Source organism: Carlito syrichta, unplaced genomic scaffold, assembly GCF_000164805.1.
Source record: "Carlito syrichta isolate Samal-C Ts95f unplaced genomic scaffold, Tarsius_syrichta-2.0.1 Scaffold311780, whole genome shotgun sequence".
Taxonomy (NCBI): Eukaryota; Metazoa; Chordata; class Mammalia; order Primates; family Tarsiidae; genus Carlito; species Carlito syrichta.
The window spans coordinates 393,269-409,246 of NW_007255876.1; the positions used below are offsets into that span (position 1 = coordinate 393,269).

At 45.4% G+C, this 15,978-nt stretch overlaps 1 protein-coding gene across 2 annotated transcripts; it reads left to right on the forward strand.

Annotated features, from left to right (window-relative positions):
- The first annotated feature begins 571 nt into the window (after positions 1-571).
- Positions 572-7,595, forward strand: CUNH4orf26 (chromosome unknown C4orf26 homolog). 2 transcript variants are annotated; one of them, XM_008069049.1, is made up of 3 exons: positions 572-635; positions 7,174-7,314; positions 7,456-7,595. In XM_008069049.1, exons 1-3 carry the CDS (start codon positions 572-574, stop codon positions 7,503-7,505), a joined length of 255 nt encoding a protein of 84 aa, XP_008067240.1. In that variant the 3' UTR covers positions 7,506-7,595. The 2 variants fall into 2 exon arrangements, with proteins under 2 accessions (XP_008067240.1, XP_008067239.1); XM_008069048.1 differs by having other exon boundaries at positions 7,174-7,595.
- Positions 7,596-15,978: the final 8,383 nt, after the last annotated feature.

Genomic DNA, 15,978 nt, shown 5'->3' on the forward strand with positions numbered 1-15,978 from the left:
TTTTATGTGTGTTTAGACAGTGATTGTCATGACTACTAAGGAAGATAGTGTCCTGATCCTTGCCTCCCGGATGAAAGCAGAGCAAAGAAAAAGAAGCATCAACCTTGGCCAGTGCCTAAGAACAGCCTCTTCAAACCACCTGGGCCAGGAAGCCTCTGGATAATGCCTTACCCGCCTGGCTTTGCTCTTTAAGCAGGTAAGCAACACAGAGGGAAGCATGCTGTATATTTCCTGGACAGGTTCTTTCTCTTGTAGAGGAAGACACATGCACACAAGCAATGCAGAGGCACTAACAAGGGGAGAAGATTTCAGGGATTACAGGTCAGTGGGGCGAGACTGTCCAGAATCCCACTCCCAGGAGGATGAATGATACCTGGCTGTCAGTCCAGGGCTTCTGGTTGACAAATGCTGTCTGGTATTTCCTTGTGGATTTCTTGCCTTCACACCGCAAAACCTGATGGCTGTGGTCCACAGTGCAAATGCAAATTACCTGAATCAGGCTGCCATGACTCACCAGCTCTCCTTTAAAGCAACACTGGGATCCAAGCAGTGATAGCTCAGCACTGAAACCATGGCTGAAAAGCACATCTTCTCCTGGCTGCTTGTCTGCTGGCTGGTTGTAACCGTGGCAGAAGGTAAGCGCTTGGTTTTTATGCTACTGTGGGACATAAAATGACAAAATCATAAGAAAAATGGCAAAATCGGCTTCAGTATGACGCATTCCCATAAACTGAAAATGTCTACCTCAGTTTCCCTCTGCCTGAGTAGCTAAAGAGAAAGAGGGTGGATTCTATCTCCTGAAGACCTTGGTCCCAGTCTCAGCACTAGCTCTGTGACTTTACACACCAAGCTGAACCTCTCGGAGCATCTGGTTTTTCATATGGGAAGTAACAGTATTAATCAGATTCATTCCTGTAGGGGCTGTGAGGCCCACATGAGCCAGCAAGTGTGAAAAACTCTACGTGCTAAAAACACTCTGCAAATATGAATTGTCATTGCTGTGAAGCTAACCATGCTCACCCTAAATCGCAGCACCGCTTACCTCTTTTTCTCCAGCAGCACATTCCTTTGCACAGGGTAGGTATGTGGGCTCTGTTCACTGCTTCCATGAATCGCATCTGGTGAGCCGTGTATTGATGCTCCAGGTGTCTTTTTCTAGGGTTATATCAGAGTCCATTTCTCCTCTGTTCCTATCTTCTTTCCTTTTCTCTGCTACGATTTTGTCCAAGTGGCCTGAGCCTTAGAATTGGATTAGAAACTCCCAAGGGAAGGAAAGGAAAGGAGAGGGGAAGGGAGAAAAGGGGTGAAAGAGGGGAGGGAGGCCCTGGGGGTCCTGGATCTAACATTTTTTTCCAAGTTTACCTTAGTTCCGAAGCTAGACGCTGTTCAGGGAGGAGAAACCTGGGAGTCAGGCAGACCCCTCACCCCTCCCACACGTCCTGGGGTGGAGAGGGTGGCAGGGGTTCCGCCAGACCCTACTCATCCACCCCCAGCAACTTCCTTGCTCTCGTCCCCTGAAGCTCACAACAGATTGGAGGTGGGGAGAGACATGGAAGCTGGTCGTGTGTCACCCAGAGATCCCAGATCCCACCTTTGCACAAGCCGTGGCAGTCAGAGGATAGGGGCGTAAGGTATAAGCCACGCTTTCCCCCAGATCCCAAGTCAGGGACCCCATCCATCACCTGCTGAAATTGGCAGCTAAAAGAGATATCATACATCAGAACTAGCTGCCTGCCACCTGCTTTCCAGAAAGTGAAACCTCCCGGAAACTTTGGAAATGTGTAGCAAAATGAGTTATGAGATTAGAGATTGGAACGTAAGACTTGATTTCTGAACTTGGCTCGCTCTTCTCCACAGTCCCTCCAAGTCCTTCAAAATGTAGCATCATTCGATTCCAGCAGCCACTGGGTGTCACTCACACACACCCCAGGCCCTCCACACTCAGCCTCTCTCTCTCCTCTGGGCAGCTGTCTTCTCGTCCTTCTTTCCATGTTGCAATTCCGCGTCAAAGCATAGCGTTTAAGTCCCACTACGCTTTTGCCTTTACAAAGTCTTTCTTAAAACACCTAAGTTTTCTTTGTGTGTGTGTGTGTGTGTGTGTGTGTGTGTGTGTGTGTGTTGGAGTCTCACTCTGTCATCCAGGCTGGAGTGTAGTGGCATGCTCACGGCCACTGCAGCCTCAACCTACTGGACTCAGGTGATTTTTCCACCTCAGCCTTCCAAGTAGCTGGAACTACAGGCACACACCACCACACTCAGCTAATTTTTAAAATGTATTGTACAGACAAGGTCTTGCCAAATTGCCCAGGCTGTGTCAAACCCCTGGGCTCAGGCAATCCTCTCACCTCTACCTCCTAAAGTGCTGAGATGTCAGGCATAAGCCACCATACTGGGTCTCAGACACCTCATGTTACAACTGCAATCTCTCTTCCTGACACCTCTGAACTCTGACAGCAACTACACACCTCCACAGCAGGTACTACATTCTGCTCTGTCCTGCAGGTCCGTGTCTGTGTAGAATCTTCCCATGCCTCAAGCTTGGGCCCTGGGTCTTCATCATCTCAACAACTGCCATAGTACCTCATGTCGTCACCTGTCGTGATGGACACAAATTGACTGACAGCACAGAATTGAGAGAGGCCCGTGTAACACTTCCTAGGCTCCACATTTTGTATCTGTAAAGTTAGAGATTTGACCAAGACAGCCCTTCTATGAGTCTACAAAATGAACTAAGTTGCAGTTATTGTGAATGAAGAAACACGGGACTTGTTTTTCTTTCTGGTTCAACTCTGAAAGCACCCAAGAATTTTTCTACGACTCCGTGTGCCATATAAGGGAAGAACCACACACTTCAACATCAAGTATAAAGCCTACTTCTCTTAAAATCGGTATAGTTCACTGCAAGCCAGCTATTGTCTGCCCAAATAACCACAGAGTACAGGTAATTATAAAAAAAGAAAAGAGTTTCACTATTATGGTCTTTTTAAAGTACTTATTTTTAAAATATTTGGTGTGCTATGAATTTCATGTCTAGACTATAATGAACCCATTTAAAATTGATATCTAAATTCCAAGCAATATTTTGGCCTGTTTTTTCTGTTATACTCTAATTCTGAATGTGAATTATTACTGCATGTTTTCTGGGACTGGAATGAAATACTTACTGAGCTCCACAAATATATACAGAGAGAAACATTTGACATCTGCCTGCCCTTTCGTCAAACATTCACTGGACACCGCTATAGACCAGAAATCATTCTAGGTGCTGGGGACGTAGGCAGTGACCACGGAGTCAGCCATCTCTGTCATCATGAAGGTCCTATTCTAATAACGCCTGTCCCCTTTAGCCCTACCCTTACTGCACAAATTTTATGTGTAGAAAGTAACCAGATGGGTCTAAGAACATGGGCTCGCGCTAATAGGATCTGCCCACAATATTCACGTTGAACAACAGCAGCTAAGCCTTTCTAAATGCATGCTGTGTGTCAGACAGCATCCTGAGCACTGTCACATTTTATTTCGGCTAACATTCACAACAAGATGAGACAGGTAGCAGTATTTTTTCCACTCTACAGATAAGGAAATGAGAGTTTAAGGGATTCATCCATGGTTACATGGTTCTAAAATAGCAGAGCTCATAGAGCCCGGCCCTGGAGCTCATCCTTCTAAACACTGTGCTGTTCTGCCTCTCAAAATGTTTGAAGTCTGCATATAAATATGTGACTTACTTTGGTCTTACTAAACTTGCAGAAGAGCTCTCATCATTGACGTTTAGTGCCTTTGGTGGTATGTCAGCATGTTACCTAAGGGGAAATATTTGCTTATTAATCATCACACTACTTCTGAGTGGTAGAAACTTGATGATGACTTTTGCAATGATAGAAACTGAGATTTTTCTCAATCAGTTCAATTCTACTACAGGCAATTGCCAAGGACAAGGAAATAGCTGACCCAAGATGGTCACACGGGTAATTTAGAGGGGCAGGAATTCAACCACTGAATAACAATCACATAACTGATAAGCACCATGAAAGCGGACCCCAGGGTGCTGTGGAAACACATTGTGAAGGGCCTTAAGCCAGTCTCCAGGTAGGGAAGGCCTCCCTGGAAAAACTGAGACATGAAACCTGGATGGGAGGAAATGGTGCTCTGGGCATCTGGAGCCACCTTCTTAGAAGCCCAGGATCATTGCTGGCTTTTGCTAAAGTCACTTTTGAGGAGTAGGGAAGGCAGAGTCAGATTCCAGTGGATTAAATGAGGGGAAATGGAATCCATGAGTGTGTAGTCGTTAAAGACAGAGAAGTAGGAACCAAGGAAGCTGAGGGCAGATCACCTCAGGTTTCTTGAAGATAAGTAATCTACTTATCTAATAGAGAGAGTGGTAGAATGTCAAAGCAAATTCCTCAAATAAATAAAGAAGAATAAGAATTTTGAGGGGGCTTTGAGGAGATGGCAAAATCACAGAAGACAGTGGGAAAAGATAAATGAAAGAGCTGAGGAGTGCAGTTAGCTCAGCCAAAGCTACGCACCGTGAATGGCATCAGCCCAACCTGCTTACTCAGATGTGTGGCCTTAACTCTATAAGATGTGACTGTTCCCAGATCAGTCTGGGAGCTCGCATGTGTTAGAACACTTATACTAGCCATTTAGTAACCTGTGCAATCACCATATGTCTAGTGTGCTGGAATAATGCGGTTTTATGTGGCCCTGCCCACATTCTTGGGTGGTTAACTAGGGCAAGCTTATACCCCGATCCTGAGCTGCTGGAAATTCCCAGAAGAGAGCACTGAACACTACTTGACATCCCAGAATCAGAGAAATCCTACCTAGCAGGCTCTAAACCCAATGGTCAGAGGGGGATTTAGAGAGTAGCTGCAGGTTTCAGGAAATGAGAGGAGTATATTTGTTTTTGACAGTTGGACACAGTTAACTGAGCATCAGAACCCAAGGCTCAGCTAAACCTGGTCTGATAGCAAAATGTCAGGATGGGCTTTAATGCGAGGCTAGTATCTCCCCTGGCAACTGGATTCTGGGCAGAAAGTCTTCTTTTCACAAAGGTTCAAAACTTACCAGAAAAAAAAAAGACTAATGTGGGATTTAATCACCTTCTGTAGTTCAAAGTGTCTTAATCAATCATAGGATTTCAATGCCCAGCAGCCCAGGTAGTTATGGGAGAAAGGGCTGGTATTTTACTCAAGGAACAGACACCCATTCAAGCTAGTTTCAGAAAAGAAAAGAGCTGGAGGTGGATTGATTATTATAAGATCTACAAGAATCTTAAGCATAGCAGCCGTCCCTGAAGGGTCAAAGACCAAGGCTTCTCCCAGCATCACTCGGTTGCCACATGGTCCCTTCCGCTTTCCCTCCTAGAGGCCTTTGCTATTTTGCTGCTTCTCTGTGCAGACCGGCTTCTTTGCTTTCTCAACCTCCAACTGGCCAAGACCTGACACTCCAGTCTCCCCCTACACCTTCTGCTGTGTCTCCTCCATCTAATTCTCAAGTGAGAATCCGATTGGTCACTGACCAACCAATGAATGAGTGGAGAGTTCATCTGCGGTCCAATCAACCATAACCAGAGGGTGTGCGAACTGACCTTACCTTTCCTGGGTTTGGGTGAAACAGACTATCTAGAAGGGTCTATGGACACAGGCAAGTAATAAGTATGTCCAAAACAGCCAAGAAGCATGAATTCAACAGTTCTCGTTCTTGTTAAGTGCCTCGTTGCTCCCAACTTCCTGTGGGAAGTTTCTTTTTCCATCATTCACACTTGACAGCCCTTTCCGGGCCTGTATTGGGAAGCCTCAGAGGGAGTGAAGAAGCAATTCTGTAAAGGAATAATTTTGAGGGGCCGGGGACAGGGCTTCACTCTGCCACCCAGGTTGAGTGCAGTGGCACGATTATAGTTCACGGAAGCCTCAAGCTCCAGAGCTCAAGCGATCCTCATGCCTGGGCCTCTTGAGAGGGGAAGAAAACAAGCATGCTCCACCACACCCACCGATTTTTTAAACGTTTTTGTAGAGACGGGATATCGCTATGTTGCCCAGCCTGTAAAGGAAAAATTACCTTTCGCAGTCAATGTGATTGTCCCAAGGGAAGCTTGGGACACTTAAGCTTGATCCAAATTTCTTCTCAAAAAATAATTGCATCCTGGTCTGCAGTGTTCTCTTTCCTACTGCATTAAATGCACCCTCCCTTTCTCTCTAGAGAAGTATCTTGCTGCTTGAGTAGAGCTTTTGGATCGATGGCCTCTGAAGGCAGTTGTTTTTCTTATCTTTCTTTTTTTTTTTTGTTTGAAGTCTCATTCTGTTGCCCAGGCTGGAGTGCAGTAGCATGCTCACAGCCACCGCAGCCTCGACTGCTGGGCTCAGGCGATCCTTCCACCTCAGCCTTCCAAGTATTGGAAGGCACTACAGGCACACACCACCACACCTGCATAGCTAGTTAATTTTTTTTTTTTTTTTTTTGTAGAGACAAAGTCTCACTATGTTGCCCAGACTGGTCTCAAACTTCTGGGCTCAAGTGATCCTCCCACCTTGGCATCCCAAAGTGCTGGGATTACAGGCATGAGCCACCACACCAAGACATAGGTATAGAGCATTTCTAAAGAGTTCCCTGGTTACTCTCTTAGCTAAATAGCATCTGTAACTCTAAACCAAATATTATTTTGACCTTTTTAAAACCAAAGCTTGGTTTTGCTTGTTCTTGAACATCATGTAAATGGAACCCTTTGTGTCTGATTTCTTTTGTTCAATGTAACATTTGTGGGAGTCATCCATGTCATTGTGGGTATTGGCAGTTCTTCCTTTTCATTGCTGAGGACTGTGTCAGTGTAGGAATATACACAGCGTGTTTATCCATTCTCCTACTGATGAACACTTGGATTGTTTTCGAATTGAGGTTATTAAGAATAAGGCTACAATGAACATTCTTGAACTAGCCTTTCTGAAGACATAGACATTCATTTCCCTCAGGTAAGTTCTCAGAAGTGGAAATGCTGGGTCATAAGGTGTGTCCAAGTTCCATTTTATCAAACTTTGGCAGTTCTTTCAAACATGCTTTGAGATTTCTCGAATTCTCGCTTCCCATCTTTTTCTCCCACCACCACCCTGAAGTATACCTCTCTTCTGCTTCTGTTACCGAACCTGCTTCCTGACTTGTGTTCTCCTCCCACAGGACAAGAAGAGGCGTTTACTCCTCCAGGAGGCCCACAAGATAACGCGGACCCTACAGACTGCCAGATCTTCACACTCACCCCTCCACCCACTACAAGGAATCCGGTCACCAGGGTCCAGGCCATCACCAGAATGCCCAACTTTCCCTTTCATGTTTTTCCCCCCAGAAGACCCAGAATCCACCTTTGGTTTCCAGACAGGCCTTTCCACCCTCCAAGGTGCAACCACCGTTTTTCGTTCCAGCCATCTTACTGGCCACACGGTCGCTTTCCTCCTCACATACATTTCCGCAGAAAAAGATTCCGGAGAGGAAGCTCATCTGAGGAAATATGAGAGAAGAGAGAAGCCCAAACACACTGAAGCAAGAAAAGTCAATCCCTCAAGAAAGATAATAAAGAGGTTTCTGTTTTCTCTTTTCAAACTAAAACTGCTGGGTTCAAAGATTAAATATGCTCAACACTATTGTCTAGAAATTGTTCTCCTTGTCAGCAGTGAAGATGTTGGATTACATTTGTGTTTATAAAACAGTAACTATATTATTCCTATCCTCAGTTTTTTATGGTCACAGAATGCAAATAAAATCCTAAAATGGGTGTTTCCAATAATTTCCATCCATTCTGTGATGCCAGAAGAATCAACCTCCTCTTCTAAATTAAAGAGCATTTAAAAAAATTAAGATTGTCCAGGTACAGTGGCTTTCAGAGACCGAGGGGGACTGCTTGAGCACAGGAGTTTCGGACTAGCCTGGGCATCATAGCATGACTTCATCTCTACAAAATAAAATCAAAAAATTAGCCAGGTGCGGTGGCACACATGTAGTCCCAGCTAATTGTGAGGCTGAGGTGGGAGGATCGCTTGAGCTCAGGAGATCGAGGCCTCAGTGAGCTGTGATCATGCCACTGCACTCTACCCTGGGCAACAGAGTGAGACCCCAACTCAAAAAGTAAATAAATAAATTTGTTTTAATGTTAACTTTTGTAAACAACCAATACAAAGCAGTTTGATAAGTGTCTTAGTGTCTTTCCTGTTATTATGTAGATACTGGTTCAAATGATATACTTACCCTCAAGCTTTTGATGTGATATCAGGATCAAAAGCCTGGCCAAAGGTTCCACAGATTCCAGCAACTCTTGGACTTTGCAGATAGAAGTTCACTCACCTCTCAAGACCTTGTCTTCCCTGTGTACCACACGAAACGCACATCCCAAGACCTCATTCACCAGCCTCTGTAAAATACTGTCCCGTCTACTTCTCGTCTTGCCTGTACAGAGGAGCTGTGGCTTTGCATACGTGGTCAGTGGCTTGTTCCCCTAAGAACTATGTGCAAAAGTGGCAGCAGCGGCTGCTGCTACCAAAATAAAAATAATTGACACAAAGACATGAGGCCTCTGGGACCAGCTGCCTGCAAGAAGGGAGAGAATTCCCCTGTGCTCCCCTGCTGGAACAGATGAGAAAGAAAGAGACAATTTCCCACGTTCACTTCATAGCAAATATTCATTTTAAGAACAGATGCATTTTAAATTTACAGGTTTAAATAAGAACACATTTGAAACACTCATTTAATAATAAAATTCATTTTGAAGCAGACACTACTTGCTGTGTTTTTTGGTTGGAGAGACCATACCAAGACCAAGGAAAGGCCAAGGGTAAACCACAGGCTAGCCTGAAGACAGATCAATGTCAGTGTCCTGTCTCTTTCTCCAGGCTTCCTCTCAGCTCACTTAGGGACTCTGTGTCCTCACAAAACCATCTAGTTTTGGCTGGACATTTTTTTTTCCCAATTGCTTTGGAAGATACACACAGTTTTTGGTCTGGGCCTTCAGAGCACCCAGCGTCCCCACCTGTGCACACTGTACCCAACAGATGATTTTTTTTATACCTCTATCTCCTCCCCCCAACCCTCCGGACTGCTGAACTGGGCTTTCTCATCCTGAACATTAGAATTTTTGCAATTCAAAACTTAAGGTTCTGAAATCTAGTCCTTTAAGGCCTTGCTTGATGATGGTGAACCTCAGGTAAACGCAGGCACACTAAGGATGGGATAACGGCACCAATGCATTAATCACGGCATCTACTGGAGGAGGTAAGCTAGCCCTGTAGCGGTCCAGAGTAAGGGCCTTTCTCCAAATAGCACCACTCCTCACCCTGGAGACTGCATAGAGTTGCCCTCAAGAGAAGCAGCCCACACCTACAATTAAAAGTATATATTAGCCAAGTGTGGTGGCTCACACCTGTAATCCCAGCACTTTGGGAGATGGAGGCGAGAGGACCACCTGAGCCCAGGGGTTCTAGACCAGGCTGGGCAACTTGATGAGAACTTGTCTCTAAAATAAATTTCAAAAACTAGCCAGGTAGGGTGATGTGGCCTTTGGTTCCAGTTACTTGGAAGGCTGAGGTGGAAGGATCTCCTGAGCCCAGCAGGTCAAGGCTGCAGTGGCCATGAGCATGTCACTGCACTCCAGCCTGGGCAACAGAGCGAGACTCCTGCTCAAAAAAAAAGTATGTACCTGTGTGACTTAAAAAACATATTTTTTGCATCATTTCTTTGGATTAACACATTTTGTTTTTAAAATACAGGGATCCTTAGCAGATTTATTGAATTAGGCAGGAATAGTGTTCTGTCACTAATACCTCCAAGTAAATTAGTTTCTCAAATGAAGTGTGACTACCTGCTTTGGAAGCAGTGGAAATCCGTATGATAACTCTTTGATGTCTCTTCTGTTTTGATGCAGGAATAACCTATGTAAGTCTAAAGTTCTAGTTATGCCCCAAATACATAACCTGCATCTAATCATCAGACAAATTCAAATGGAGAAACATTTCCAAAACTAGCATTTTCAAAAATATAGATGTCAGGAAAGACAAAGGTTAGAGAAGATTTAAGTGGCATGACAACTAAATGCAATATGCAATCCTAGATTCGATCCTTGCAGTCAGGAGGGGAATTAAAGATTACCATAAGGGACATTATTGGGGCAAGGCTGGGTGGCTCACACCTGTAGTCCTAAAATTTTGGGAGGCCGAAGTAGGAGGAGTGCTTGAGTCCAAGAGTTTGAGGCCCGTCTGGGCAACAAGGTGAGACCCTATCTCTACAACACAATTTTGGTTTTAATTAGCTGGGCATGGTGGTGTGCACCTTTAGTCCCAGCTACTCAGGAGGCTGAGGCAGGAGGATCACTTGAGCCCAGAAGGTTGAGTTTACAGTGACTTATAATCATGTCTCTGCACTCCAGCCTGAACAACAGAGCAAGACACTGTCCCAAAAATAAAAAATAAGAAAAGGATATTATTGGGCAACTGGGAAATTTGAATATGAATCATGGATTATGTCATACCAATTAGGTAATATCAATGTGAAACTTTCTGAGTTTGATAATTCTGTAAGAAAACATCCCTGTTCTTAGGAAATAGATGTTGAAGCATTTAAGGGTAGATGAGTATGATTTCTCTAACTAAATCTCCAATTATTCAGGAAAAGTATGCATATATGTGATAGAGATAGAGACAGAGATAGAGATAGATAGAGATAAACAGATATAGACAGAGACAGCTAGCTAGATAGATGATATCGATAGATAGATATAGACAAGGAATGTAATAAATCAAATGTAGTCGAAAGCTTTTACAGCTGATGTACCTGAGTTAAGGTTATATGAACTTTCTTTGCACTATTCTTTTAACTCTTTTATAATTTGACATTATTTCAAAATGAAAGTTGAAAAAGCATTATTGAAAACAACACCAAAAAATTAATTTAAAACTCATCCACGCCCTTGAAGATAAGTTAAAAATAAAATCTCATTTCCACTTCCCACACTGCTAACAACCCTCTAGTGACTCACATTGGTGATAAGAGTTATGGGGATTCGGGTGGACGGAGTTGAGACCCAGATAATCCCTGAAGTGTGGAGAAGGAGAGGGCAGAAAAGTTTCACTAGAAGTCTGGGCGCCAAGAAAGAAATGGAAGGCATGAGCCGGCATGGACTTCCCACAACCACCACCACCTCCAACCAGCCCCTGGCATTAAATTTGAGCACCAAGGGACAGCCAAGTCAGGAGAAGGACACATGGGCTGCATGGAGTCGGCTACTTAACAACTGGTTTGTAGCACATTTAAACCATCATCAACAAGAAGGTTTCCCAAGTTCCTGATTCAAAATAAAATTAGCTGGGTGCAGTGGCTCACACCTGTAATCCTAGCACTTTGGGAGGCAGAGGCGACTCAAAAGAAAAAAATATATATAATAATAATAAAATAATAAACTCTGTATTAGGTTCACAGGAACCAGGCAATGAAAAAAAATTAATTTTTCATTTTCGTTTTATTTTAGAATCAGGGAGTACATGAGAAGATTTGATACACAGGTACATCGCATGATGGCAAGGTTTGGTTTGGGCCTCTGAAGAGCCTACTCCCCCTGCCCTCCCCCCCACCGTGGTGAGCATGGTCCCCGATGGAGGGTTTTGCAGCCCTCATCTCCCCTCCTCCCCCCTTTAGCAGTGCCCATCTTGTGCCTATCTGTGCCCAGTGTTTAGTACCCACTAATGATGAGAACATGTGGCATTCCGTTTTTTGTTTTTGTGATAATTTGCTTAGAATGGTGGCCTCCAGTTGCATCCATGTTGCTTCAGAGGATAAGATTTCATTCTTCTTTTTGACTGTATAGTATTCCATGGCGTATATGTGCCACATTTTCTTTACCGAGACCACTGTTCATTGGTTTCACATTTTTGCTACTCTGAATAGTGCTGCAATAAACACCCAAGGGCAGGTGTCTTTTTGGTAGAGTGATTCATGCTTCTTTGAGCATATATCCAGAAGCAGGATCACTGGGTTGAATTCTGTATATGTCACCTTCTGTCATTTGAGAAATTGTTTGAGAGTTGTCATAACTATATACCACAGACTGCATGGCTTAAACAACAGAAATGTATTTCCTCGAAGTCCTGGAGGCTGGAGCCTAAGACAGAGGAGTCAGCAGGGCTGGTGTCCCCTGAGGCCTCCCTCCCTGCCTTGCAGATGCCATCTCTAGCTGAACCTCCGCACAGTCATTTCTCTGTGCACACCGCCTGCTGGTGCTACTCTTGTGGGAATAAATGGCATCCTCTTGTAGACACTGGTCAGATTGGATTGGGGCCCATCCAAATAGCTTCATTTTAACTTACTCACCTCTTTAAAGGCTCCATCTCCAAATACTGTTGCATTCTGAAGTACTGAGAGGTCAGACTTTCAACATATGAATTTGAGGAACATACTTTGGTCCAGAACAAGAAGTATCCAATTTTGACAGCAGTGAATACAAGCTCCCATAACAGCAACGTGACCAAGAGCAGCTGGCTCTGACTGTAAAGGAAACGGGGGTTACAACACTCAGGTGCTTTTAGACATGAGAAAAAAATGAAGAGAGCGACCACTTTTTTAAGCATGGAACATGTTTGACATATTTTTATAATAAAATGAAAACAGATATCAGATTCCTAAACTGAAACAATGTGTGTGGGGAAATCAGTTACCTACACCTCGGAGAAGTCAGACACAAAAGAATACACAGAGAGGTCGGGCAAGGTGGTGGAACCCCAGCACTTTGGGAGGCCAAGGTGTTAACACCTTGAGCCCAGGAGTTTAACACCCAAGGTGTTAAATACCTGAGCCCAGGAGTTTAAGATCAGCCTAGGCAACATAGCGAGACCTTATCTCTACAGAAAAACCCAATACATTAGCCAGGCATGGTGGCGCACACCTGGAGTCCCAGTTACTTAGGAGGCTGAGGCAGAATGATCACCTGAGCCCAGGAGGTTGAGGGTGCAGTGAGCTGTGATCAATCCACTGCACTCTAGCCTGGGAAACAGAGTAAGTCTCGGATTCAAAAAGCAATAATAAAATTGTTTTAAAAAATAGAGAGGTGGTGATAGAGGTCAGAATAACGATGACCTCTGGTGGGTAATTGGTTGAGAAAGGTAAGAGGGAGCATGTGAGAGGCAGAAGTCATCCATATCTTGTTTGACCAGGGTGCTGGTGACAGGGGTATAAAAGCCATCAGACTACGTGCTTAAGGCTTATGTAATTTACTATATGTAAGTTATACATTAAATGGAAAAAAATGTTAAATGCTGCGGTGCAAAGGAAATCAGTATATGCATGCCAATTACAATTGTAACTTTCACTTCTCAAAGAACCATTTCAATATCTTATTGACCCCAGTTAGCAAGGTTGTCTCTAGCAGGATTTGCCTGGATAATTTTTAGTGGCACCAATAAGAAGGTGCCTTCCCAGCTAGGGCAAGTTCAAACCAGAAATTATTTAACAGTCTTAAATGTCACCCTCTACACCGAATGTCCCCAAGTAGAAATCTTTGGCAAACATGAACTGGACAGCAGCAGTTCAATGATTTGTATGGAAGGTACCATCGCAAACAGGCGATGACCCCTGAAGCCTTTGGACGCAGACGTGCAAGCCCCCAGCGGCCTGCGTGACCTGGGCCCTCTCCCAGCCCCACCACTGCCCTCTCTTCCTGTCCCTCTCTGCTCTGGCTGCACTGCCTTCACCTCTGTTCCTCAAAGGAACCAAGGGCACAACCTCCTCCAGGGCCTGAGCCCTTTGCTGGTCCCTCAGTCTGAGTTGCTCTTTCCACAGATAGCCATGTGGCCTGCCTCACTTTCTTCAGGACATTTATAGAGAGCACCTCTCGGCCACTCTATCGAATGTGCAGGCACCAATCCACCTCCTCTCCCTGTTTCCTGCTTTTTTTGTGTGTCTGCATCTCACTCTGTTGCCCAGACTGGAGGGCAGCAGCACGTCCCCAGCTCACCACAGCCTCAGCCTCCTGGGCTCAGGCGATCCTTTTTCCTCAGTCTCCCAAGTAGCTGGGGACTACAGGCACACGCCACCACGCTGGGTTGATTTTTTGTAGAGAAGACATCTCCTTATGTTGCCCAGGCTGGTCTCGAACTCCTGGGCTCAAGCAGTCCTCCTGCCTTGGCCTCCCCAAGTGCTGGGACTATAGGTATGAGCTACCACACCCAGCCCCAGCTTTGCTTTTTTCCCTACCTTGATTCCCATTGAAGCGTCCATCTGTATTCCTTGTTATCTTGTCTGTTATTTACAGAGGGTTGTGTCTATTTTGTTCATTTCGTTATCCACAGGATTAGGACAATGTCTACACACAGTGAAGATTCAATCAATACTTGTTAAATAGATGAACTTTTAAACATCCTGATATTTAACATATTTGCTTATAACTATCAGTTCACACATATCAGAGGAAGTCTCAAGATTTTAAAATCTTCACCCAGAAAAACAAGAACCACTGTCCCAAATAGCTGCTGGCCACTGGTGCATGTGTTCAGTCTCCTTTCAGGGATTTAAAGACCAGTCTCTGAAAATGCATCCTCTGTTCCATCACAGATGCCATTTCCCCCCTTTGCCCATTGTCACCTCTGCAGCAATGGCAACCAGAAGCAGAGGACCCTCCAGTGTAACTGCCCGTTTCATTTTGTAAATTTTTCACACTCTCATTGCCAGAATTGATCACTCTTTGTACAAAATCTGAGTTCCATCCTCTTTGTGAAATCCCCCCTCCCACCTCCGCACTCCGGCCAGGCCCGGGCCCACTGGAGGCACCTCAGCAGCCCTGTCTCCCGCGGGCCACCCTCAGCTCAAACAGGCGCCGGAGCGGCTCCACACAGCGCCCTTAAATAAACGCGGAAAAAAAGGTCAGGCGCCGAGGCTTCACGCCTGTCATCCCAGTGCTTTGGGAGGCCAAGGCAATAGGATGGCCTGAGCCCACGGGTTCGAGACCAGCCTGGGCAAATTGGTGAGACCTCGTCACTACAATAAATTAAAAAATTAGCCCGGTATGGTGGTGCGTGCCTGTAATCCCAGCCCTTTTGTAGGCAGAGGCAAGAGGATTGCTTTAGCCCAGGGGTTCGAGACCAGCCTGGGCAACCTGGCGAGATCTCATCTCTACAGTAAATAAAATAAAAATTAGCGAACATGGTGGCGCACACCTGTGGTTCCAGATACTTGGAAGGCTGAGGCGGAAGGATTGCCTGAGCCCAGCAGGTCGAGGCTGCGGTGGCTGTGAGCATGCCACCACAGCATTCCAATCGGGGTGACAGAGGGAGACTCCAACGCAAAAAACAAAACAAAAAATTCGGAAAAAAGGGAGGCCGGCTCCCGAGTGCAGGGACAGATGAATGGATGCTCCCTTGGGCTGCCAGCGCCGCGGACATCAGCATCGCCCGCGGGGACTGATCTAGCGGCCAGCAGCGCGGGCAGCGGGCAGGGCCAGGGCCAGGGCCAGGGCCAGGTGGCCTAGGGAGTGGACCCGAGCGCGGAGCCCTCACCACGTCCCTTGAGCCATTCGCGTCCCCGGTGCAGCAGATCTCTCCCCTGTTCGTGGGCCTGGGTGGGAGACACGCCTCCCCCGGAAGAGTGTGGTCTCCCAGGGCCGGGAGAGCAAGTGTGGCCTGAAAACACGGAACCTCCTTCGGCTGGGAGCATGCCCCCAAAATAACTCCTGGCCCGCAGTGTGTGTTGAGCCTCGCCACTTTATCTTAAGCTAGTGCCTGTTTTATTTTCAGGAGTGGGAAAAACCATCTACAGGAAAGAATCTCCACTGCTCAAGCAAAAATCTGCTTTACCTCTTTTAAAGATCTTAGTATCTTTCATTCACAGAAGGCCAAGAAATATATTTTTATCGCAGCGTTGTTCACAATAGCAAGAACATGGAACCAACCGTACTGCCCATCAAAAGAGGACTGGATTTTTAAAATGTGGTACATATACACAATGGACTATTACACA

Bases quoted from the DNA above. Each gene is read 5' to 3' on its own strand.
- CUNH4orf26 (XM_008069048.1), top strand. From the start codon at position 572: ATGGCTGAAAAGCACATCTTCTCCTGGCTGCTTGTCTGCTGGCTGGTT. The intron at 636-7,173 runs GTAAGCGCTTGG...CTCCTCCCACAG, and splicing joins GGTTGTAACCGTGGCAGAAG to GACAAGAAGAGGCGTTTACT.